Consider the following 22,956-nt stretch of genomic DNA (forward strand, 5'->3'; position numbering starts at 1 on the left):
GCGCCACCCCCTTCGCGCTCCCATTGGCCGTCCGGGAATGATTGACAGAAGCCATCGAGGCGAGGGTTTATTGGTCCCAGAGCGGCCGCGCGGCGCCACTTCCGCCCGACAAAGGGCGGGAAACCCCCCGGAGCGGAAGTTGGGACCATCGAGAGGCGCTTCCGGCGGGGCGGAGCGCCCCCCCCCCTCCCCGCGGGGCGGAGCGGCCGCGCTCTCTGTGGTGCCCGGTCCTCCCAGGCGCTCCCAGCTCCTCCCAGTTGCTCCCAGTGGCCTGGCAGGGCTCAGCGCAGCAGCCGGGCCAGCACCCAGCAGCCCAGCGTCACCCAATGGCTGGCCCAGTTCAGCTCGGACCACTTGCGCACGGTGTAGGCCATGCCGTAGCCCTGAGGGGGTGGGAGGGCGTCAGGGCGCTCCCGAGGGTGGGCGCGACCCCAGACCTCGGGGGGCTCCGGGGGGCTCGGGGGTCCCACCTGCTCCTCCACGGCGTCCTCGGCCTCCACATCGAACAGGGCGCCCAGGTAGGACAGGTGGAACAGGGCCAGGGCGCCCAGGGCCCCGTTCAGAGCCCGCACCCACAGCGTCTGCGGGACCCCACAAATACCATCAGGGACCCCCTAAATCCCCTCTGTTCACTGTTCACACCCACAGCATCTGCGGGGACCCAAAAATATCCTCAGAGATCCCCCAAACCCACCCACAGCGTCTGTGGGACCCAAAAATATCAGGGACCCCCCTAAACCCCTGAGGTACCCCCCCAAATCCCCCATGTTCACTGCTCACACCCACAGCATCCGTGGTACCCCAAACCCCCTCAGGGAGCCCCAAGGACCCCCCAGATCCCCCCGAGTACCTGCAGGAGCCCTGAGCCCTCCCCCAAACCCCCTCAGAGCCCCGCAGACCCTCTGCCCTCCCCCTGGGCCCCCACCCAGGGGTCCCCAAACCCTCATCCCCCCCCGTTATCACCCCCGGAGACCCCCGAGCCCCCCGGTGTCCCCGGCCTCACGTCCTTGTGGCGGTGGCTGCAGCGGGGGGGGCAGCGCTTGGACAGCACACAGGCGTCAAAGATGGCGGCCAGGCGCTGCCTCAGGGCTGCGGGGAGGGTGGGGTCAGCGAGGGACACGCCCACGGCAGGCCACACCCACTCATAGCCCCACCCATCAGCACCCAGACAGAGCCCCACCCATCACTGCAGGCCACACCCCCCCTCATAGCCACACCCATCACTGCAGGCCACACCCCCTCATAGCCACACCCATCACTGCAGGCCACACCCCCTCATAGCCGCACCCAGCACTGCAGGCCACACCCCCTTCATAGCCCCGCCCACCATCACTCAGACCCTCAGAGCCCCACCCATCACTGCAGGCTCCACCTACACCCTGCCCATCAATGCAGGCCCCGCCCATCACTGAAAGCCACACCTCCTTCAAAGCCCCGCCTATCAGCACCCAGACCCTCATAGCTCTGCCCACCAATACAAGCCCCACCCACACCCTCATTGCCCCGCCTATCATTGCAGACTCCTCCCACACCCTCTCAGCCCTTCCAATCACTGCAGGCCCCACCCACTCATTCATAGCCCCGCCCATCACTGCAGGACACACACCCCTCATAGCCCCGCCCATCATGAAACTGCCCATCACTGCAGGCCACACCCCTTCATAGCCCCACCCATCATCACCCAGACCCTCATAGCCCTGCCAATCACTGCAGGCCACACCCCCTCATAGCCACACCCATCACTGCAGGCTCCTCCCACACCATCATAGCTCCACCCATCACTGAAGGCCACACCCACACCCCATAGCCACACCCATCACTGCAGGCACACCCCCTTAATGGCTCCACCCATCAGCACCAAGACCCTCATAGCCCCGCCCATCTCTGCAGGCACCACCCACTGCTTTATAGCCCCGCCCATCACCACAGGCTCCACCTACAGCCTCACAGCCCCGCCTATCACTGCAGATCCCACCTACCCACTCATAGCCCCGCCTCTCACTGCAGGCTCCGCCCACGCCCTCATAGCCCCACCCATCACCACAGGCTCCTCCCACAGCCCCATAGCCCCGCCCATCACTGCAGATCCCACCTACCCACTCATAGCCCCGCCCATCATCACAGGCTCCACCCACCTATCATAGCCCTGCCCACAATGGCCCAATCCAGCAGGCTCCACCCACATCCTCTTAGCCCCGCCCAGCACAGTAAGGCTCCTCCCACAACACTTGAAACCCCACCTACTCTACTCAGGCCCCGCCCACACCTCACCCTCTATCACCACAGTGCAGCCCCACCCACATCCCCAACCCCACCCACCTTTAGGCCACACCCACCGTTTAAGCCCCACCCACTGAGCCTGTCCCCCCCAGGCCCCGCCCCTTAAAGGGCCAGCGCTGACCGTGCTCGGCGTAGGTGATGAGGCCCAGGGAGAGCAGCACCGCAGCCAGGTGGAAACTGAGGCCCTGCGGGGGGGACACCACGGCTTTGGGGGGCTTTGGGGGACTCTGGGGGCTCTGGGGGGGCTGGGGGGGTTTGGGGGGAGCTTTCTGGGGGGTCCAATGGGTTTTGGAGGGGGTCCCAGGCTGGACTGGGGGGACTCTGGGGGGTTTTTGGGGTGTCTGGGGTGGGCCCATGGGGGCTTTTGGGGTGTCTAGGGGGCATTGGGGGGATCCAAGGGGCTTTGAGGGAGTCTGAGGGGCTTTTTAGGGGGTCCAGGGGCTTTTTGGGGGGCCAGGGGGACTTTGGGGGAGTCCTCTGCTGGATTTGGGGGTGGTCCAGGGGGCTTTTAGGGGGTCCAAGAGACTTTTGCAGGGGTCTTGGGGGCTTTTGGGGGGTCCCTGCTGGATTGGGGGGGTCCAAGGGGGATTTGGGGAGGGGCTGAGGGGCTTTTGGGGGTGTCCTAGGCTGGATTGAGAGGATCTGGGGGGCTTTAGGGGGAGCTTTTTGGGGGGTCCCAGGCTGAACTGGGGGGGCCTCTGGGGGGGTTTGGGGTGTCTGGGGGGCTTTTGGGGGGAATCTGGGGGGCTTTGGGGGTGGTCTGGAGGACTTTGGGGCATCCAGGGGGTTTTTGGGGGTGTCCCTGCTTGACTGGGGGAGTCCAAGGGACTTTTGGAGGGGATCTGGGGGGGACTTTGGGGGGGTTTCAGGTGGATTTGGGGGGTCCCTGCTGGATTGGGGGGGTCTGAGAGGCTTTTGGGGGTGTCCCAGGCTGGACTGGGAGGCCTGAGGGGCTCCAGGGGGGTTAAGGGGCTTTTCTGGGGGGACCAGGAGGGGTTTTGGGGGTGTCTGGGGGGCTTTTGTGGGGTGGTTCTGGGGGGAGTCCCAGGCTGGAGATGGGGGGGGTCCATGGGGCTTTTGGGGGGGTCTGGGGGCTTTGGGGCTGTTTTTGGGGTGGTTTTGGGGTCCCTCACGTGCAGCAGGGCGCTGGGGTGGTTTTGGGGTGTTTTTAGGGTATTTTGGGGTGGTTTTGGGGTGGTTTTGGGGGTGTTTTAGGGTATTTTGGGGTGTTTTTGGGGTCCCTCACGTGCAGCAGGGCGCTGGGGTGGTTATGGGATGGTTTTTAGGGTATTTTGGGGTGTTTTTGGGGTGGTTTTTGGGGTCCCTCACGTGCAGCAGGGCGCTGGGGTGGTTATGGGATGGTTTTTAGGATGTTTTTAGGGTATTTTGGGGTGGTTTTGGGGTGTTTTTGGGGTCCCTCACGTGCAGCAGGGCACTGGCTGCGTAGGTGCCCAGCACGGCGGCGAAGGTGCCCAGGCAGCGAGCGGTCTGGAACACGTCTGTGGGGACAGCAGGATGGACACCGGTGACACCGGGGACACCGGGATGGGACACCAGGGACACCGAGGACACCAGGGACACCGGGGACACCGGGGACACCGGGATGGGACACCAGGGACACCAGGGACACTGGGATGGGACACCAGTGACACTGGGATGGGACACCAGGGACACCAGGATGGGACACCAGTGACACCCGGATGGGACACCAGTGACACCAGTGACACCAGTGACACCAGGGACACCGGGGACACCGGTGTGGGACACCAGTGACACCGGGGACACTGGGGACACCAGGGACACCAGGGACACTGGGGACACCAGGGACACCAGGGACACCGGGGACACCGGGATGGGACACCAGTGACACCAGGGACACCGGGGACACCGGTGTGGGACACCAGTGACACCGGGGACACTGGGGACACCAGAGCGGGACACCAGTGTGGGACATCAGTTACACCAGTGACACCAGTACGGGACACCAAGGACACCAGTGTGGGGCACCAGGGACACCAGTGTGGAACACCAGTGACACCAGGATGGGACATCAGTTACACCAGTATGGGACACCAGTGACACCAGTACAGGCCCCAGGGCTCCCCAGTTCCTCCCAGTGCCCCTCCCACTGTTCCAGTCCCTCCCAGTCCCTCCCAGTCCCTCCCAGTCCCCCCAGTGTCCCCAGTCCCCCCCAATTTCCTCCCAGTCCCCCCCAGTGTCCCCAGTCCCTCTCCCAGTCCCCCCCAGTCCCCCCAGTGCCCCCAGTGTCCCCAGTCCCTCCCAGTGTCCCCAATGCTCCCCAGTCCCCCCAGTGTCCCCAGTCCCTCCCAGTCCCCCCAGTCCCCCCAGTCCCCCCAGTGTCCCCAGTGCTCACAGGTGTGCAGCCAGCGGGACATGGGCAGGTTCCAGTTTGTCACCACCTCGGCCATGGAGCGCGGCAGCTCCACCCGCAGGGGCCGGGACACTGCCAGGTCCCTGGGGACACACAGGGGACAGTGTGGGACACAGGGGGACAGTGTGTGACACACAGGGACACAGGGACACACAGGGACAGTGTGTGACACACAGGGACACACAGGGACACACAGGGACAGTGTGGGACACAGGGGACACAGGGACAGTGTGTGACACACAGGGGACACAGGGACAGTGTGTGACACAGGGGGACAGTGTGTGACACACAGGGACACAGGGACACACAGGGACAGTGTGTGACACAGGGGACACAGGGACAGTGTGTGACACACAGGGACAGTCTGACACACAGGGGACACAGGGACAGTGTGTGACACAGGGGGACACACAGGGGACAGTGTGGGACACAGGGGACACAGGGACACACAGGGACAGTGTGGGACACACAGGGACACGGGACAGTGTGTGACACACAGGGACAGTCTGACACACAGGGGACACAGGGGACACAGGGACAGTGTGGGACACACAGGGACAGTGTGGGACACAGGGGGACACACAGGGACAGTGTGGGACACACAGGGGACACACAGGGACACATGGGGGACACAGGGACAGTGTGTGACACACAGGGACAGTGTGGGACACAGGGGACAGTGTGTGACACACAGGGACAGTGTGTGACACAGGGGGACACACAGGGACAGTGTGGGACACACAGGGGACACAGGGACAGTGTCACAGTCTCAGTGTCACTTGTGGTGTAGGCAGTGTCACACTACCAGTGTCATAGTGTCACACACTCAGTGTCACCCAGGGGTCAGTGTCACAGTGTCACACACAGGGGTCAGTGTCCCAGTGTCACACAGTGTCACACAGTGTCCCAGTGTCACACAGTGTCCCAGTGTCCCCGTCCCTCACCAGTGCAGGTGCTCGTGGCGCTTGCTGTGCACTCAGTGTCAGTGTCACAGGGGTCAGTGTCAGTGTCCCAGTGTCACCCAGTGTCACCCAGTGTCACCCAGTGTCATGCAGTGTCACCCAGTGTCCCAGTGTCCCCATGTCCCCGTCCCTCACCAGTGCAGGTGCTCGTGGCGCTCGCTGTGCACTCAGTGTCACACACACAGGTCAGTGTCACACAGGGCTCAGTGTCACAGTGTCACACAGTGTCACCCAGTGTCACACAGTGTCCCCGTGTCCCTGTCCCTCACCAGTGCAGGTGCTCGTGGTGCTCGCTGTGCACTCAGTGTCAGTGTCACAGGGGTCAGTGTCACACAGTGTCACACACAGGGGTCAGTGTCACACAGGGGTCAGTGTCACACACAGGGCTCAGTGTCACACAGGGCTCAGTGTCACAGTGTCACACAGTGTCACACAGTGTCACACAGTGTCACACAGTGTCCCTCACCAGTGCAGGTGCTCGTGGCGCTCGCTGTGCCCTGACCCTGCCAGCGTGGCCGTGGCCTCGGACAGGAAGGCCACGAAGTAATTGCTGAAGTGGAAGGAGAGGGCGCTCTCGTAGGCACGGAGCCACCTGGGGACAGGGACAGGGACAGGGGACAGGGGGACAGGGACAGGGACAGGGACAGGGGACAGGGACAGGGACAGGGGATAGGGACAGGGGATAGGGGGACGGGGACAGGGGGACAGGGGATAGGGACAGGGGACAGGGGACAGGGACAGGAGGACAGGGACAGGGACAGGGACAGGGGACAGGGACAGGGACAGGGGGACAGGGGGACAGGGACAGGGGGACAGGGACAGGGACAGGGGACAGGGACAGGGACAGGGGGACAGGGGGACAGGGACAGGGGGACAGGGACAGGGGGACAGGGACAGGGACAGGGGATAGGGGACAGGGACAGGGGACACAGGGACAGGGACAGGGGACAGGGACAGGGGGACAGGGGGGCAGGGACAGGGACAGGGGACAGGGACAGGGACAGGGATAGGGGACAGGGACAGGGGATAGGGACAGGGGGACAGGGACAGGGGACAGGGATAGGGGGACAGGGACAGGGACAGGGACAGGGACAGGGGACACAGGGACAGGGGACACAGGGACAGGGGACAGGGACAGGGACGGGGGGGACAGGGGGGTTTGGGGTTTGTGTTTGGGGGGGATGTCAGGGGTTTGGGGGGCACAGGAGTCGTTTTGGGGAGTTTGAGGTTTGGGGGGACAGGGGGGGGTTTGGGGCAAAATGGGGGAGTTCAGGGTTTGGGGGATTTGGGGGAGTTCAGGGTTTGGGGGAGATTTTGGGGAAACAGGAGTTTGGGGTTTGGGGGAGATTTGGGGGGAATTGGGGGAGTTCAGGGTTTGGGGGGGATTTGGGGGAAAATGGGGGAGTTCAGAGTTTGGGGGAGTTTGAGATTTAGGGGAGATTTTGGGGGAACAGGGGAGTTTGGGGTTTGGAGAGGATTTGGGAGAGTTCGGGGTTTGGGGGGGATTTGGGGGATGTGGGGGGGTTTGGGGGGGATTTGGGGGATGTGGGAGATTTTGGGGGGGATTTGGGGGATGTGGGGGGGTTTGGGGGGGATTTGGGGGATAGGGGAGGTTTTGGGGGGGATTTGGGGGAGGGGACACCCACACTTTAGGGCGCCACCCCCATCTCCTGCCCCCTCCATGTCCCCCCCCCATCCCTGATCCCCCCTGTGACCCCTGGGCTCCCCTTCCCAGGGACCCCAAATCCCCTCGGGCTCCCCCAAACCCCTTCCCCATCTCTAAGGACCCCATTTCTATCCCACTCCCACCCTGGGAGCCCCCAAATCCCTCCTGGGCCCCCCAAATCCCCCCCAAATCCCCCCAAACCCATCCAGGCTCCCCCAAACCCCTCCTGCACCCCCCAAATTCCTCCTGGACCCCCAAACCCCTCCTGGGACCCCCCAAATCCCCCCCAAATGGTCCCAAACCCCTCCTGGGACCCCCCAAACCCCTCCAGGCCCCCCCAAATCCCCCCAAAATCCTCCTGCACCCTCCAAACCCCTCCAGGCCCCTCAAAGTCCCCCAAAACCCCTCCTGGGTTCCCCCAAATCCCTCCAGGCTCCCCCAAATTCCTCCTGCACCCCCCAAAATCCCCTCAAACCCCTCCTGGGACCCCCTAAATCCCTCCCAAAATCCCCCCAGACCCCTCCTGGGTTCCCCCAAACCCCTCCAGGCTCCCCCAAAGTTCCCCCAATCCCCTCCAGGCTCCCCCAAAATCCCCCCAGACCCCTCCTGCACCCTCCAAACCCCTCCTGGACCCCCCAAACCCCTCTTGGTGACCCCAAACGCATCCTGGGCTCCCCCAAACCCCTCCAGGCCCCCCAAAATCCCCCCAAATTCCTCCTGGGTTTCCCCAAATCCCCCCCAAATGGCCCCAAACCCCTCCAGGCTCCCCCAAAATCCCCCCAAACCCCTCCAGGCCCCCCAAAATCCCACCAGACCCCTCCTGGGACCCCCCAAACCCCTCCAGGCCCCCCAAAATCCCCTCAAACCCCTCTTGGCCACCCCAAACCCCTCCTGGGACCCCCCAAATCCCTCCCAAAATCCCCCAACACCCCTCCTGGGTTCCCCCAAACCCCTCCTGGGACCCCCAAATCCCCCCAAAGCCCCCCAAAATCCCCTCAAACCCCTCTTGGCCACCCCAAACCCCTCCTGGGACCCCCTAAATCCCCCCCAAATTCCCCCAATCCCCTCCAGGCTCCCCAAAATCCCCCCAAACCCCTCCTGGGTTCCCCCAAATCCCCCCCAAATTCCCCCAAACCCCTCCAGGCCCCCCAAAATCCCCCCAGACCCCTCCTGGATCCCCCAAACCCCTCTTGGCCTCCCCAAATCCCTCCTGGGCTCCCCTAATCCCCTCCAGGCTCCCCAAAATCCCCCCAAACCCCTCCTGGGACCCCCACATCCCCCCCAAACCCCTCCTGGGACCCCCTAAATCCCCCCCAAATGCCCCCAAACCCCTCTAGGCTCCCCCAAAATCCCTCCAAACCCCCCAAATTCCTCCTGCACCCTCCAAACCCCTCTTGGCCACCCCAAACCCCTCCTGGGACCCCCCAAATCCCCCCCAAATGGTCCCAAACTCCTCCTGGGACCCCCAAACCCCTCCAGGCCCCCCCCAAATCCCCCCAATTCCTTCTGCACCCTCCAAACCCCTCCTGGGACCCCCTAAATCCCCCCCAAATTCCCCCAATCCCCTCCAGGCCCCCCAAAATCCCCCCAGACCCCTCCTGGATCCCCCAAACCCCTCCAGGCCCCCCAAAGTCCCCCAAAACCCCTCCTGGGTTCCCCCAAACCCCTCCAGGCCCCCCAAATCCCCCCCAAACCCCTCCTGGGTTCCCCCAAATCCCTCCAGGCTCCCCCAAATCCCCCCAAACGCCTCCTGGGACCCCAAATCCCCCCAAACCCCCCCAATGCCCTCACCTGGCCAAGACGCTCCTGGGCAGCACCGGGGGAACAGAAACGTCAGTGAGGGGGGGCTGGGGGTCCCCAAGGGATTTTGGGGGTCCCCGGGGAGGGTTTGGGGTCCCCCAGAGCACATTCAGGGGTTCCCACCGAGGCTCAGGGGCCCTGAGGGGTTTGGGGGGTCCTGGAAGGGTTTTGGGGTTCCCTGAGGGGTTTGGGGGCTCCTGGAAGGGTTTTGGGGTTCCCTGAGGGGTTTGGGAGTTCCTGGAAGGGTTTTGGGGTTCCTGGAAGGGTTTTGGGGTCCCCAGGGGGTTTTGGGGGTCCCTGGGGGGTTTTGGGGCTCCTGGAAAGGTTTTGGGGCTCCTGGAAGGGTTTTGGGGTTCCTGGGGGGTTTTGGGGGATCCTGAAAAGGTTTTGGGGCTCCTGGAAGGGATTTGGGGTCCCTGGGGGGGTTTGGGGTCCCTGAGGGGTTTGGGGGCTCCTGGGAGGGTTTGGGGGCTCCTGGAAAGGTTTTGGGGCTCCTGGAAGGGATTTGGGGTCCCTGGGGGGGTTTGGGGTCCCTGAGGGGTTTGGGAGCTCCTGGAAGGGTTTTGGGGCTCCTGGGGAGTTTGGGGATCCCCAAAGGGGTTTGGGAGTTCCTGGAAGGGTTTTGGGGTTCCTGGAAGGGTTTTGGGGTCCCTGAGGGATTTGGGGGTTCTTGGAAGGGTTTAGGGGTCCCTGAGGGGTTTTGGGGTCCCTGGGGGGGTTTTGGGGTCCCTGGGGGGGTTTGGGGGTTCCTGAAAGGGGTTGGGGATCCCTTGGAAGGGTTTGGGGGCTCCTGGAAGGGTTTTGGGGTCCTTGAGGGATTTGGGGTCCCTGAAGTGTTTGGGGGCTCCTGGAAGGGTTTTGGGGTCCCTGAGGGGTTTGGGGTCCCTGAAGTGTTTGGGGGCTCCTGGAAGCGTTTTGGGGTTCCCTGAGGGGTTTGGGGGTCCCTGGGGGAGTTTGGGGAGTCCTGGGAGGGTTTTGGGGTTCCTTGAAGGGTTTTGGGGTCCCTGGAAGGGATTTGGGGTCCTGGAGGGGGGGGTTGGGGTCCCTGGGGAGTTTGGGGGCTCCTGGAAGGGTTTTGGGGTCCCCGAGGGGGTTTTGGGGGATCCTGAAAGGGTTTTGGGGCTCCTGGAAGGGATTTGGGGTCCCTGAGGAGTTTGGGGGTTCCTGGAAGGGTTTTGGGGTCCCTGAGGGGTTTGGGGGCTCCTGGAAGGGTTTTGGGGTCCCCAAGGGGATTTGGGGTTCCTGAAAGGGTTTTGGGGCTCCTGGAAGGGAGTTGGGGTCCCTGGGGGGTTTTGGGGTCCCTGAGGAGTTTGGGGGCTCCTGGAAGGGAGTTGGGGTCCCTGTGGGGTTTTGGGGCCCCTGGGGGGGTTTGGGGGCTCCTGAAAGGGGTTGGGGATCCCTTGGAAGGGTTTGGGGGTTCCTGGAAGGGTTTTGGGGTCCCCGAGGGGTTTTGGGGTTCCTGAAAGGGTTTTGGGGTTCCTGAGGGGTTTGGGGGCTCCTGGAAGGGTTTTGGGGTCCCCGAGGGGGTTTTGGGGGATCCTGAGGGCGTTTGGGGGCTCCTGGAAGGGTTTTGGGGTCCCCGAGGGGTTTTGGGGTTCCTGGAAGGGTTTTGGGGTCCCCAGGGGGATTTGGGGTTCCTGAAAGGGTTTTGGGGGATCCTGGAAGGGTTTTGGGGTCCCAGGGGAGTTTGGGGGGGATTTGGGGGGGATTTCTGGGGGATTTTTGGTGGAATATGAGGGGGATTTTGGGAGGGATTTTGGGTGAATTTTGGGGGATTTTGAGAGGGGATTTTGGAGGAATTTGAGGGGGATTTGAGGAGGATTTTGGGTGAATTTTGGTGGAATTTGGGGGGATTTTAAGAGGGGATTTTGGGAGGGATTTGGGAGCATTTTGGGAGGGATTTTGAGATGGATTTGGGGAAAATTTGAGGTGGATTTGGGGAGGATTTGGGGGAATTTTGGTGGAATTTGGGGGATTTTGGGAGGGGATTTGGGGTGAATTTTGGGGGATTTTGGGTGAATTTTGGTGGAATTTGGGGGATTTTGAGAGGGGATTTTGGGAGGGATTTGGGGGGATTTTGGGGGTATTTGTGGGTATTTGGGGCCTTTTGGGGATATTTTGGGGATATTTTGGGGGTATTTTGGGGTATTTTGGGGATATTTTGGGGGTATTTGTGGGGTATTTTGGGTGATATTTTGGGGGGTATTTTGGGGATATTTTGGGGGGTATTTTGGGGGGTATTTTGGTGGGTATTTTGGGAGGGGCTTTAGGGCATTTTGGGGGTATTTTGGGAGGGATTTTGGGGGGCATTTTGGGGGCATTTTGGGGGGTATTTTGGGGGTATTTTGGGGGGTATTTTGGGGGTATTTTGGGAGGGCTTTTAGGGCATTTTGGGGGGATTTTGGGGGCATTTTGCGGAGTATTTTGGGGGGCATTTTTGGGGTATTTTGGGGATATTTTGGGGGGTATTTGGGGGGTATTTTGGGGGGTACTTTGGGGGTATTTTGGGGGTATTTTGGGGGGTATTTTTGGGGTATTTTGGAGGGTATTTTGGGGGGACTTTGGGGGATATTTTGGGGGGTATTTTAGGGGTATTTTGGGGGGTACTTTGGGGATATTTTGGGGGTATTTTGGGGGGTATTTGGGGGGTATTTTGGCGGCATTTTGGGGGGTATTTTGCGGTATTTTGGGTGTATTTTGGGGGGATTTTGGGGGATATTTTGCGGTATTTTGGGGGTATTTTGGGGGTACTTTGGGGGATATTTTGGGGGATATTTTGAGGAGTATTTTGCAGGTATTTTGGGGGTATTTGGGGGGTATTTTAGGGGTATTTTGGGGGGTATTTTGGGGGGATATTTTGCGGTATTTTGGGGGTACTTTGGGGGTACTTTGGGGTCCCACCTGCGCAGGGCCCGTGCCCCATAGAGGGGCAGCAGGCTGGAGAACAGGAACGGGGCCAGGCAGGTGCTGACCAGGAGGCAGAGCAGGGCCAGGCCCAGGCTGCGCAGCCCCTTCCGGGCCCAGGCTGCGCTCTGGGGGGACAGCGGCTCAGGACAGACACACGGACACGCACGGGGACACCCCCAAATCCACTGACAGACACAGGGGCACCCTGAACCCACATAGACACCCCCAAACCCACACAGGCACCCCCAAACCCCCACAGACACCCCCAAATCCACTGACAGACACAGGGGCACCCCAAACCCACACAGGCACCCCCAAACCCCACAGACACACACAGGGACACCCCCAAACCCACAGACAGAAACAGGGACACCCCAAACCCACACAGACACCCCCAAACCCACAGAGACACGGACACGCACGGGGACACCCCCAAATCCACTGACAGACACAGGGGCACCCCGAACCCACACAGACACCCCCAAACCCCCACAGACACCCCCAAATCCACACAGACACCCCCAAACCCCACAGACACACGGACACACACGGGGACACCCCAAACCCACACAGACACAAGGACACCCCAAACCCCCACAGGCACCCCCAAATCCACAGACAGACACAAGGACACGCACAGGGACACCCCGAACCCACACAGACACCCCCAAACCCCACAGACACAAACAGGGACACCCCCAAACCCACAGACAGACACAGGGACACCCCAAACCCCCACAGGCACCCCCAAATCCACAGACACACGGACACACACAGGGACACCCCCAAACCCACAGACAGACACAGGGACACCCCCAAACCCCCACAGACACCCCCAAACCCCACAGACACACACAGGGACACCCCAAATCCCCACAGACACCCCCAAACCACACAGACACCCACAGGGACACCCCCAGACCCCCCCAAACCAAATCCCCATCACTGACACCCCCAAGCCCGCAGGGACCCCCCCGAACCCCCCCATTTTTCCCCCAAATCCCCCCATTTCCCCCCAAACCCCCACGTTCCCCAAACTCCCATTTCCCCCAAATCCACCAAACCCCCATTTTCCCTCATTTCCCCTAAATCCCTGGTTTTCCCCAAATCCCCGTTTTTCCCCATTTTCCCCTGTTTTTCCTCCATTATCCCCATTTTTCCCCATTTTTCTGTTTTTCCCCCATTACCCTGTTTTGTCCTTGTTTTTCCCCCATTATCCCCGTTTTTTCCCTGTTTCCCCCCATTATCCCCATTTTTTCCCCGTTTATCCCATTTTTCCCCCATTATCCCCATTTTTTCCCTGTTTCACCCCCGTTATCCCGTTTTTCCCCGTTTTTCCCCCATTATCCCCGTTTTCTCCCTGTTATTCCCTATTATCCCGTTTTTTCCCTGGTTCTCCCCCATTATTTCTGTTTTTTCCCTGTTTTTCCTCCATTATCCCATTATTTCCCCATTTTTCCCTGTTATTCCCCATTATCCCATTTTTCCCTGTTTTCCCCCCATTATCCCCATTTTTTCCCCAGTTTTTCCCATTTTTCCCCCATTATCCCTGTTTTTTCCCTGTTGTTCCCTGTTTTTCCCCCATTATCCCCGTTTTTTCCCTGTTTCTCCCCCATTATCCCCATTTTTTCCCATTTTTCCCTCTTTTTCCCCCATTATCCCTTTTTTCCATTTTTCCCCGTTTTCCCCATTTTCCCCCATTATCCCCGTTTTTCCCTGTTTTTCCCCCATTATCCCCATTTTCCCCCATTATCCCGTTTTTCCCCATTTTCCCTGTTTTTCCATAATCCCTGTTTTTCCCTGTTTTTCCCCATTTTCCCCCATTTTCCCATTTTTTCCTCTTTTTCCCCCATTATCCCATTTTTCCCCATTTTTCCCCCATTATCCTGTTTTTCCCCATTTTTCCCTCTTTTTCCATTATCCCTGTTTTTCCCTGTTTTTCCCCATTTTTCCCCATTTTCCCACTTTTTCCTCTTTTTCCCCCATTATCCCATTTTTCCCCGTTTTCCCCCCACTATCCCGTTTTTTCCATTTTCCCCCATTATCCCCGTTTTTTTCCCTGTTTTTTCCCATTTTTCCTCCATTATCTCCGTTTTCCCTGTTTTTCCCTATTTTCCCCCATTTTCCCCCATTTTCCCCCATTATCCCATACCAGGGGCGGTCCCTCCACGGCTCTCAGGCAGCTCCCAAAGGGCTCCCATGGCCCGACCCCCACGCAGCCGGGGGAGCACAGGAACCCAGCACCTGCCCAACCCCATTATCCCCATTTTTCCCTATTTCCCCCCATTTTTCCCCATTTTCCCCCATGATCCCATACCAGGGGCGGTCCCTCCACGGCTCTCAGGTAGGTCCCGAAGGGCTCCCAGGGCCCGAACACCACGGAGCCGGGCGAGCACAGGTACCCCAGCACCTGGGCGGGGCTGGGCTCGGCCCCGCCCGCCGCCCGGTCCAGGTCAAAGCCCAGCGACACGGCCTTCATGGCCACCACCATCTGCGCCCCTGCGGCACCGCCACCGCGTCACCCCGACAGCGGGGGGACCCCGATACCGGGGGGACCCGACAGCGGGCACCCCGATAGCCGGGGGGAACCCGACAGCGGGAACCCCGATAGCCGGGGGGAACCCGACAGCGGGAACCCCGATAGCCGGGGGGAACCCGACAGCGGGCACCCCGATAGCCGGGGGGAACCCGACAGCGGGGGGACCCCGATAGCCGGGGGGAACCCGACAGCGGGCACCCCAATAGCCGGGGGGAACCCGACAGCGGGCACCCCAATAGCCGGGGGGAACACGACAGCGGGGAGACCCCAATAGCCGGGGGGACCCCAATATCCGGGGGGGAACCCAATATCCGGGGGGACCCCGACATTGGGCACGCCAATATCCGGGGGAAACCCCGATATCCGGAGGGGAACCCAATATCGGGCACCCCAATATCCGGGGGGGACTCAACATCGGGGGGGACCCCAATATCCGGGGGAGAACACAACATCGGGGGGGACCCCAATAGCCGGGGGGGAACCCAATATCCGGGGGGACCCCGACATCGGGCACGCCAATATCCGGGGGGGAACCCAATATCGGGCACGCCAATATCCGGGCGGGAACCCAATATCCGGCGGGACCCCGACATTGGGCACGCCAATATCCGGGGGACCCCAATATCTGGGGGGAACCCAATATCCGGGGGGGAACCCAATATCCCGGGGGAACCCAATATCTGAGGGGACCCCAATATCCGGGGGGAACCCAATATCTGGGGGGACCCCGACATTGGGCACGCCAATATCCGGGGAGGAACCCAGCATCGGGCACCCCAATATCCGGGGGGACCCCAATAGCCGGGGGACCCCAATATCCGGGGGACCTGGGGGGGGTCTGGGGGTCTCACCTCTCATCTTGTGCCACGTGACCGTGTCCACCATGTGCAGCTCCCTGGGGGCAGGGGCTCCCAGTCACTCCCAGTTCAATCCATCAACCCCCCAGTCCCTCCCAGTGCCCCCAGTTCCCCTCCCATTGCCCCCAGTCCCCCCCAGTGCCCTCCAGTCCCTCCCAGTGCTCCCAGTGCCCTCCCAGTCCCTCCAGTGCCCCTCCCAGTGCCCCCAAATCCCTTCCCAGTGCCCCCAATGACCCCAATCCCTCTCCCAGTGCCTCCAGTCCCCCTCCCAGTCCCTCCCAGTGCCCCCAGTTCCCCTCCCAGTGCCCCCAGTCCCCCTCCCAGTCCCTTCCAGTCCCTCCCAGTGCCCCCAGTTCCCCTCCCAGTTCTCCATACCCCATGAGCAGGTGGCTGAGGGCAGCCAGGGCCAGGCAGAGCCCCCCAGACCCCGTCCCAGTGCCCTCCCATTGCCCCCAACCCCTCTCCCAGTGCCCCCAGTTCCCCTCCCAGTGCCCTCCCACTGCCTCCCAGTCCCTCCCATTGCCCCCCCCAGTCCCTCCCAGTTCCTCCTAGTCCATCCCAGTCCCTCCCAATCCCATCCCAGTCCCTCCCAGTTTCCCATACCCCATGAGCAGGTAGCTGAGGGTGGCCAGGGCCAGGCAGAGCCCCCCAGACCCTGTCCCAGTCCCTCCCATTGCCCCCCCAGTCCCTCCCAGTGTCCCCAGTCCCTCCCAGTCCCTCCCAGTGCCCCCAGTTCCCCTCCCAGTGCCCCCAGATCCCGTCTCAGTCCCTCCCATTGCCCCCCAGTCCCTCCCAGTGCCCCCAGTTCCCCTCCCAGTGCCCCCAGATCCCGTCCCAGTCCCTCCCATTGCCCTCCCAGTCCCTCCCAGTCCCTCCCAGTGCCCCCAGCTCCCCATACCCCATGAGCAGGTAGCTGAGGGCGGCCAGGGCCAGGCAGAGGCCGCGGTGGGCGCGGGCCCGGCTCAGCAGCAGGGTGAGCACGCAGAGCCCGCTCAGCAGCGCCACCCACAGCGCCTGGGCCCCGAAGAAATGGTGCAGGGCCAGGAGCCCCCCGGCCGCCGCCCCTGCGTGCTTCCCGCCCCGGGGCAGCGCTGAGAGACACGGACGGGGGTCAGGGGGCGCCCCCAAACCTGGTACCACCCCCAGAGCCCGGGGATCATGAACCCCGAACTGGGGCCTGGAGCCCCCCGGCGGCCGCCCCCGCGTGCTTCCCGCCCCGGGGCAGCGCTGAGAGACACGGACGGGGGTCAGGGCGCGCCCCCAAACCGGGCAATGCCCCCAGAGCCCGGGGATCCATCAACCCCGAACCCCGGGGATCCCTGAACCCCAGAGCCCGGGGGTCCATGAACCCCAGAGCCCGGGGATCCATGAAACCCAAACCCAGGGCACCCCCAAACCTGGTACCACCCCAGAGCCCGGGGATCCATGAACCCCGAACCGGGCAATGCCCCCAGAGCCTGGGGATCCATGAACCCCAAACCCCGGGGATCCATGAACCCCAAACCCCAAACTGGGGCCAGGAGCCCCCCGGCCGCTGCCCCTGCGTGCTTCCCGCCCCGGGGCAGCGCTGAGAGACACACAGGGGTCAGGGGGCGCCCCCAAACCTGGTACCACCCCCAGAGCCCGGGGATCATGAACCCCAAACTGGGCAATGCCCCCAGAGCCTGGGGATCCATCAACCCCAGAGCCTGGGGATCCCTGAACCCCAGAGCCCGGGGGTCCATGAACCCCAAACCCCGGGGATCCATGAACCCCAAACCTAGGGCACCCCCAAACCTGGTACCACCCCCAGAGCCCAGGGATCCCTGAACCCCAAACCCTGGGGATCCCTGAACCCCAAACCCCGGGGATCCCTGGACCCCAAACCCCGGGGATCCATGAACCCCAAACCGGGCAATGCCCCCAGAGCCCAGGCATCCATCAACCCCAGAGCCCGGGGATCCATGAACCCCAAACCCCGGGGATCCCCGAACCCCAAACCCCGGGCACCCCCAAACCCCAAACCCCGGGGATCCCTGAACCCCAAACCCCAGGATCCATGAACCCCAAACCCCAGGATCCATTAACCCCCAAACCAGGCAATGCCCCCAGAGCCCGGGGATCCCTGAACCCCAAATCCCGGGGGTCCCCAAACCCCAAACCCCGGGCACCCCCAAACCTGATACCACCCCCAAGAGCCCGGGCATCCCTGAACCCCAAACCCCGGGGATCCCTGAACCCCAAACCCCGGGGATCCCCGAACCCCAAACCCCGGGCACCCCCAAACCTGGTCCCACCCCCACCCTGAGGGTCTCTGAACCCCCAAACCGGACACTGCTCCTACACCCCGGGGATCCCTGAACCCAAAACCACCCCAAACCCCAGGAATCCCCTCACCTGAACGCCCAGGGATCCCCTCACCCAAACTGGACACTGCCCCCACCCTGGGGGTCCCTGAACCCCAAACCCAGCAATGCCCCCACACTCTGGGGGTTCCTGAACCCCAAACTGGACACTGCCCCCACCCTGGGGGTCCCTGAACCCCAAACCCAGCAATGGCCCCACACTCTGGGGGTTCCTGAACCCCCAAACTGTGCAGACCCCTGAACTCGAAACCCCCAGGGGTCCCTGAACCCCAAACCGGACACTGCCCCCACACCCGGGGATCCCTGAACCCCAAACCAGACACTGCCCCCACACCCCGGGGGTCCCTGAACCCCCAGATCCCGAGGATCCCCGAACCCCAAACCGGACACTGCCCCAGACCCTGGGGGTCCCCTCCAACCCCGGGGATCCCCTCACCTGAAAGCCCAGGGATCCCTTCACCCAAATCTGGTAACACCCCCAAACCCCGGGCATCCCCTCACCCAAAACCGTGGGGGTCCCTGAACCCCAAACCAGCAACACCCCCACATCCCAGGGTCCCCAAACCCCCAAACCACGGGTGTCTCCCCACCCAAACCCAGCAACACCCCCACATCCCGGAGGTCCCCAAACCTGAAAACGCCAGGTGCCCTTAGCCCAAAACCCAGAACACCCCCAAAACCTAGGGGTCCCCTCACCTGAAACCCTGGGAACACCCCCAGACCCCGGGTGCCCCTCACCCAAACCTGGTAACACCCCCAGACCCTGGGGGTCCCCTCACCCAAACCCGGGAACACCCCCAGACCCCTGGAACCTCCCGGACCCCCTCGGGCCCCCGGAACTCCCCAGAGCCTCGGAAGCCCCCAGAGCCCCGGTTCCCCCCAGACCCCTGGATGTGCCCCCATCCCTCCGGCCTCCCCAGACCCATGGTACCCCCAAACCCCCAGAGCCCCTGGATATGCCCCCAGCCCTCCGGCCTGCCCAGACCCCCGGAACCCCCCGGCCTCCCGGGTGTCCCCCAGCCCTCCGGCCTGCCCAGGGCCCCGGTTCCCCCTAGTGTCCCCCCGTCCGGCCCCACTCACGCAGTCGGTGCAGCAGCCGCGCCCCCAGGCAGAGCAGCAGCAGCGGCCAGAGCTGGGCCAGGCCCTGGCGCGCCGTGGGCACCACGCAGCCGGGCAGCACCTGCGCCGCGAACTCTCGCGGAGGCAGCGCCGCCATCCCGACCCGAGCGGGGTGCGCTGCGTGCGGGGACCCCGCAAAAACCCCAAAAAGACCCCAAAAAAACCCCAAAATCCCCCCAAATCCCCCGCCCGCGCCTCGCCCGGCGCTGCCGCCCGCCCGCCTGAGGGGAAAGGGGCGGGGCCCCCGCGCCCACCAATCAGCACCCGCCGTCCCGCCCCGCTCGGCGGCGCTGACCAATCAGAGCGCAGCGCGGCCAAATGGCGGCGCGCGACGGGGCGGCCGTTGCCAAGGGCGGGGCGCGGTTGCCGGGGAGCGGGGGATGCCGGGGAGGCGGGGCCTGGTTGCTAAGGGGCGAGGCTTTGTTGCTATGGGCGGGGCCTCGTTGCCGGGGATCTGGCCCGTGTTGCTAGGGTCCTTCGCGTTGCTAGGGGCGGGGTTTGCTGGGATGCAGCGACGGATGCTAGGGGCGTGGCCTGTTGCCAGGCAGCGCGTTGCTAGGGGCGGGGCCTACTTGCTCACAGCGGCGTGCTATTGGCTGTTGCCAGGGCTGGTTGTCAGGGGCGGGGCCTATCGCCATGGCAACCAGGTGCGGCGGGCTCGGCGCGGGGCAGTGTGGGGCGGTGGAGGCCCGGGCCGGCCCACAATGCCCCGCGGCATGGAGCAGTACATCGTGCTGGGCCGCATCGGGGAGGGCGCGCACGGCGTCGTGTTCAAGGCCAAGCACCGCGAGGTGGGGCCGGGGGCTGGCTCGGGGGCTCGGGGTGGGTAACGCGGCCCGGCCGGGCCTCCCTGACCCCCCGTGTCCCCCCCAGACCGGGGAGCTGGTGGCCCTCAAGAAGGTGCCGCTGCGGCGCCCCGAGGAGGGGCTGCCCCCACAGACCCTGCGCGAGATCAAAGCCCTGCGCGAGATGGAGGCGCACCCCCATGTGAGTGACCCCACATCCGGGGGCTCCCCGAGTCCCTGGTGCTCCCCCATAGTCCCTGTTGTCCCCCCATGGTCCCTGTTGTCCCCCCATAGTCCCTTGTGCCCCTTCCCGAGTCCTCGGTGCCCCCCGAGCCCATCTCGGTGCCCCCCCCGCAGTCCTGGTGTCCCCATACGGCTCCCCCGTGTCCCCCAGGCCGCCTGTCCCCCCCAGCTCAGGGTTCCCCCCTTCTGTAGGGTCCCCGTGTCCCCTCGGTGTCCCCTCCCGCAGCTGAGCCCGCTCTAATCCCGGTGTCCCCCGAGGTGTCACCGTCCCTACGTCCCCTCCAGGTGTCACTGCCCCCGGTGTCCCCCGTGTTCTCCATGTCCCCACCGATGTCGCTGCTGCGTGTCCCCATTGTTGTCCCCACTGTTGTCCCCCCACTGTCCCCGCAGGTGATCCGGCTCCAATCTCGGTGTCCCCCAAGGTGTCACTGTCCCTGGTGTCCCCAGTGTTCATGATGTCCCTTGCTTGATGTCCCCACTGCTGTCCCCGCTGTCCCCCCAGGTGTCACTGTCCCAAGGTGTCACTGTCCCCCCGCTGTCCCCTCATGTCCCCATTGCTGTCCCCACAGATGATCCACCTCAGGGCCGCCTTTGCCCAGGGCCCCGCCGTGGTTTTGTCCCAGGTGTCACTGTCACTGTCCCAGGTGTCAGTGTCCCTGCTGTCCCTGATGTCCCCATTGCTGTCCCCACAGGTGATCCGGCTCCGTGCCGCCTTTGCCCAGGGTCCCAGGTGTCACTGTCACTGTCCCAGGTGTCACTGTCATTGCCCTAGGTGTCACTGTCCCAAGGTGTCACTGTCAGTGTCCCTGCTGTCCCTGACGTCCCCATTGCTGTCCCCACAGGTGATCCGGCTCCGTGCCGCCTTTGCCCAGGGCCCCGCCGTGGTTCTGGTGTCACTGTCATTGCCCCAGGTGTCACTGTCACTGTCTCAGGTGTCACTGTCACTGTCCCAGGTGTCACTGTCCCAGGTGTCCCCATTGCTGTCCCCATTGCTGTCCCCACAGGTGATCCGGCTCCGTGCCGCCTTTGCCCAGGGTCCCAGGTGTCACTGTGTCACTGTCCCTGGTGTCACTGTGTCACTGTCACTGTCCCTGCTGTCCCTGATGTCCCCATTGCTGTCCCCACAGGTGATCCGGCTCCGTGCCGCCTTTGCCCAGGGCCCCGCCGTGGTTCTGGTGTCATTGTCACTGTCCCAGGTGTCACTGTCCCAGGTGTCACTGTCCCTGATGTCCCCATTGCTGTCCCCATTGCTGTCCCCACAGGTGATCCGGCTCCGTGCCGCCTTTGCCCAGGGTCCCAGGTGTCACTGTCCCAGGTGTCACTGTCCCAGGTGTCACTGTCCCTGATGTCCCCATTGCTGTCCCCACAGGTGATCCGGCTCCGTGCCGCCTTTGCCCAGGGCCCCGCCGTGGTTCTGGCCCTGGAGCTCCTGGTTGGGGACCTGGGGGGGCTCCTGCGGGCGGCCCCGGCCCCGCTGCCCCCGGCCCGGGTGAGGGCCCTGCTGGCCATGACCCTGCGGGGGCTGGGCCACGTGCACGGCCAGCACCTCGTGCACAGGGTGAGGCACCCGAAAACGGGAGAGGGGACCCCGAAAACGAGGGGAGGGACCCCGAAAATGGGATAGGGGAACCCAAAAATGGGGGGGGAGCTGGGCCACGTGCACGGCCAGCACCTCGTGCACAGGGTGAGGGACCCGAAAACGGGGGGAGGGACCCCGAAAACGGGGGGAGGGACCCCGAAAACGGGGTGAGGGACACCGAAAATGGGAATGGGGACCCCGAAAACGGGGTGAGGGACCCCAAAAATGGGGTTATGGATCTCAAAAATGGGAATGGGGACCCCAAAAACGGGGTGAGGGACCCCGAAAATGGGATAGGGGACCCCAAAAATGGGAATGGGGACCCCAAAAACGGGGTGAGGGACCCCAAAAATGGGGTTATGGACACCAAAAATGGGGTGAGGGACCCCAGAAACGGGGTTATGGATCTCAAAAATGGGAATGGGGACCCCAAAAATGGGATAGGGAAACCCAAAAATGGGGGGGGCTGGGCCACATTCATGGCCAGCACCTCGTGCAGAGGGTGAGCCCCGAAAATGGGATAGGGGAACCCAAAAATGGGGTGAGGGACCCCGAAAACGGGGTTATGGATACCAAAAATGGGGTGAGGGACCCCAAAAATGGGATAGGGGACCCTGAAAATGGGGTTATGGACACCAAAAATGGGGTGAGGGACCCTGAAAATGGGGTGAGGGACACCAAAAATGGGAATGGAAACCCCAAAAATGGGAATGGAGACCCCAAAAATGGGAATGGAGACCCCAAAAATGCGGGGGAGCTGGGCCACGTGCATGGCCAGCACCTCGTGCACAGGGTGAGGGACCCCGAAAATGGGAATGGGGACCCCAAAAACGGGGTGAGGGACCCTGAAAATGGGGTGGGGGACCCCAAAAATGGGAATGGGGACCCCGAAAACGGGGTGAGGGACCCTGAAAATGGGGTTATGGACACAAAAAACGGGGTGAGGGACCCCGAAAACGGGCGGAGGGACTCTGAAAATGGGATAGGGGAACCCAAAAATGGGGGAGCTGGGCCACGTGCACCTCATGCACAGGGTGAGGGACCCCAAAATGGGAATGGAGACCCCAAAATGGGAATGGGGACCCGGGAAAATGGGGTGGGGGACCCCAAAATGGGAATGGGGACCCCAAAATGGGGGATAGGGGGAACCCAAAAATGGGCGAGGCTGGGCCATTCATGGCCAGCACCTCGTGCACAGGGTGAGGGACCGAAAATGGGATAGGGGAAGCCAAAAAATGGGTGAGGGACCCCGAAAATGGGGTTATGGATACCAAAAATGGGTGTGAGGGACCCCAAAAATGGGATAGGGGACCCTTGAAAATGGGGTTATGGACACAAAAAACGGGGTGAGGCACCCCGAAAACAGGGGGAGGGACTCTGAAAATGGGATAGGGGACCCCAAAAATGGGAATGGGGACCCCAAAAATGGGATAGGGGACCTGAAAATGGGGTTATGGACACCAAAAATGGGGTGACGGACCC

General features: G+C 63.0%; 2 protein-coding genes across 3 annotated transcripts; one reads left to right on the forward strand and one right to left on the reverse strand.

Moving 5' to 3' along the window:
• Positions 1-54: 54 nt before the first annotated feature.
• PORCN (porcupine O-acyltransferase) lies at positions 55-19,021 on the reverse strand. Of its 2 annotated transcripts, XM_036405510.2 has the most exons (13): positions 18,829-19,019; positions 16,302-16,494; positions 15,398-15,441; positions 14,325-14,506; positions 12,002-12,132; positions 9,092-9,106; positions 6,101-6,226; positions 4,655-4,755; positions 3,703-3,779; positions 2,402-2,465; positions 1,004-1,089; positions 471-581; positions 55-383 (listed from the first exon to the last, which is right to left on the reverse strand). In XM_036405510.2, exons 1-13 carry the CDS (start codon positions 18,962-18,964, stop codon positions 282-284), a joined length of 1,368 nt encoding a protein of 455 aa, XP_036261403.1. In that variant the 5' UTR covers positions 18,965-19,019; the 3' UTR covers positions 55-281. The 2 variants fall into 2 exon arrangements, with proteins under 2 accessions (XP_036261403.1, XP_054374207.1); XM_054518232.1 differs by lacking the exons at positions 55-383; positions 471-581 and adding an exon at positions 597-703 and having other exon boundaries at positions 18,829-19,021.
• A 542-nt stretch (positions 19,022-19,563) lies between these two features.
• On the forward strand, positions 19,564-21,519 carry LOC118700940 (cyclin-dependent kinase 20-like). The gene is made up of 3 exons (XM_036405525.2): positions 19,564-19,658; positions 19,741-19,854; positions 21,265-21,519. Exons 1-3 carry the CDS (start codon positions 19,572-19,574, stop codon positions 21,517-21,519), a joined length of 456 nt encoding a protein of 151 aa, XP_036261418.1. The 5' UTR covers positions 19,564-19,571.
• Positions 21,520-22,956: the final 1,437 nt, after the last annotated feature.

The sequence above is a fragment of the Molothrus ater genome, unplaced genomic scaffold (genome assembly GCF_012460135.2).
Source record: "Molothrus ater isolate BHLD 08-10-18 breed brown headed cowbird unplaced genomic scaffold, BPBGC_Mater_1.1 matUn_MA100, whole genome shotgun sequence".
Lineage (NCBI taxonomy): Eukaryota > Metazoa > Chordata > Aves > Passeriformes > Icteridae > Molothrus > Molothrus ater.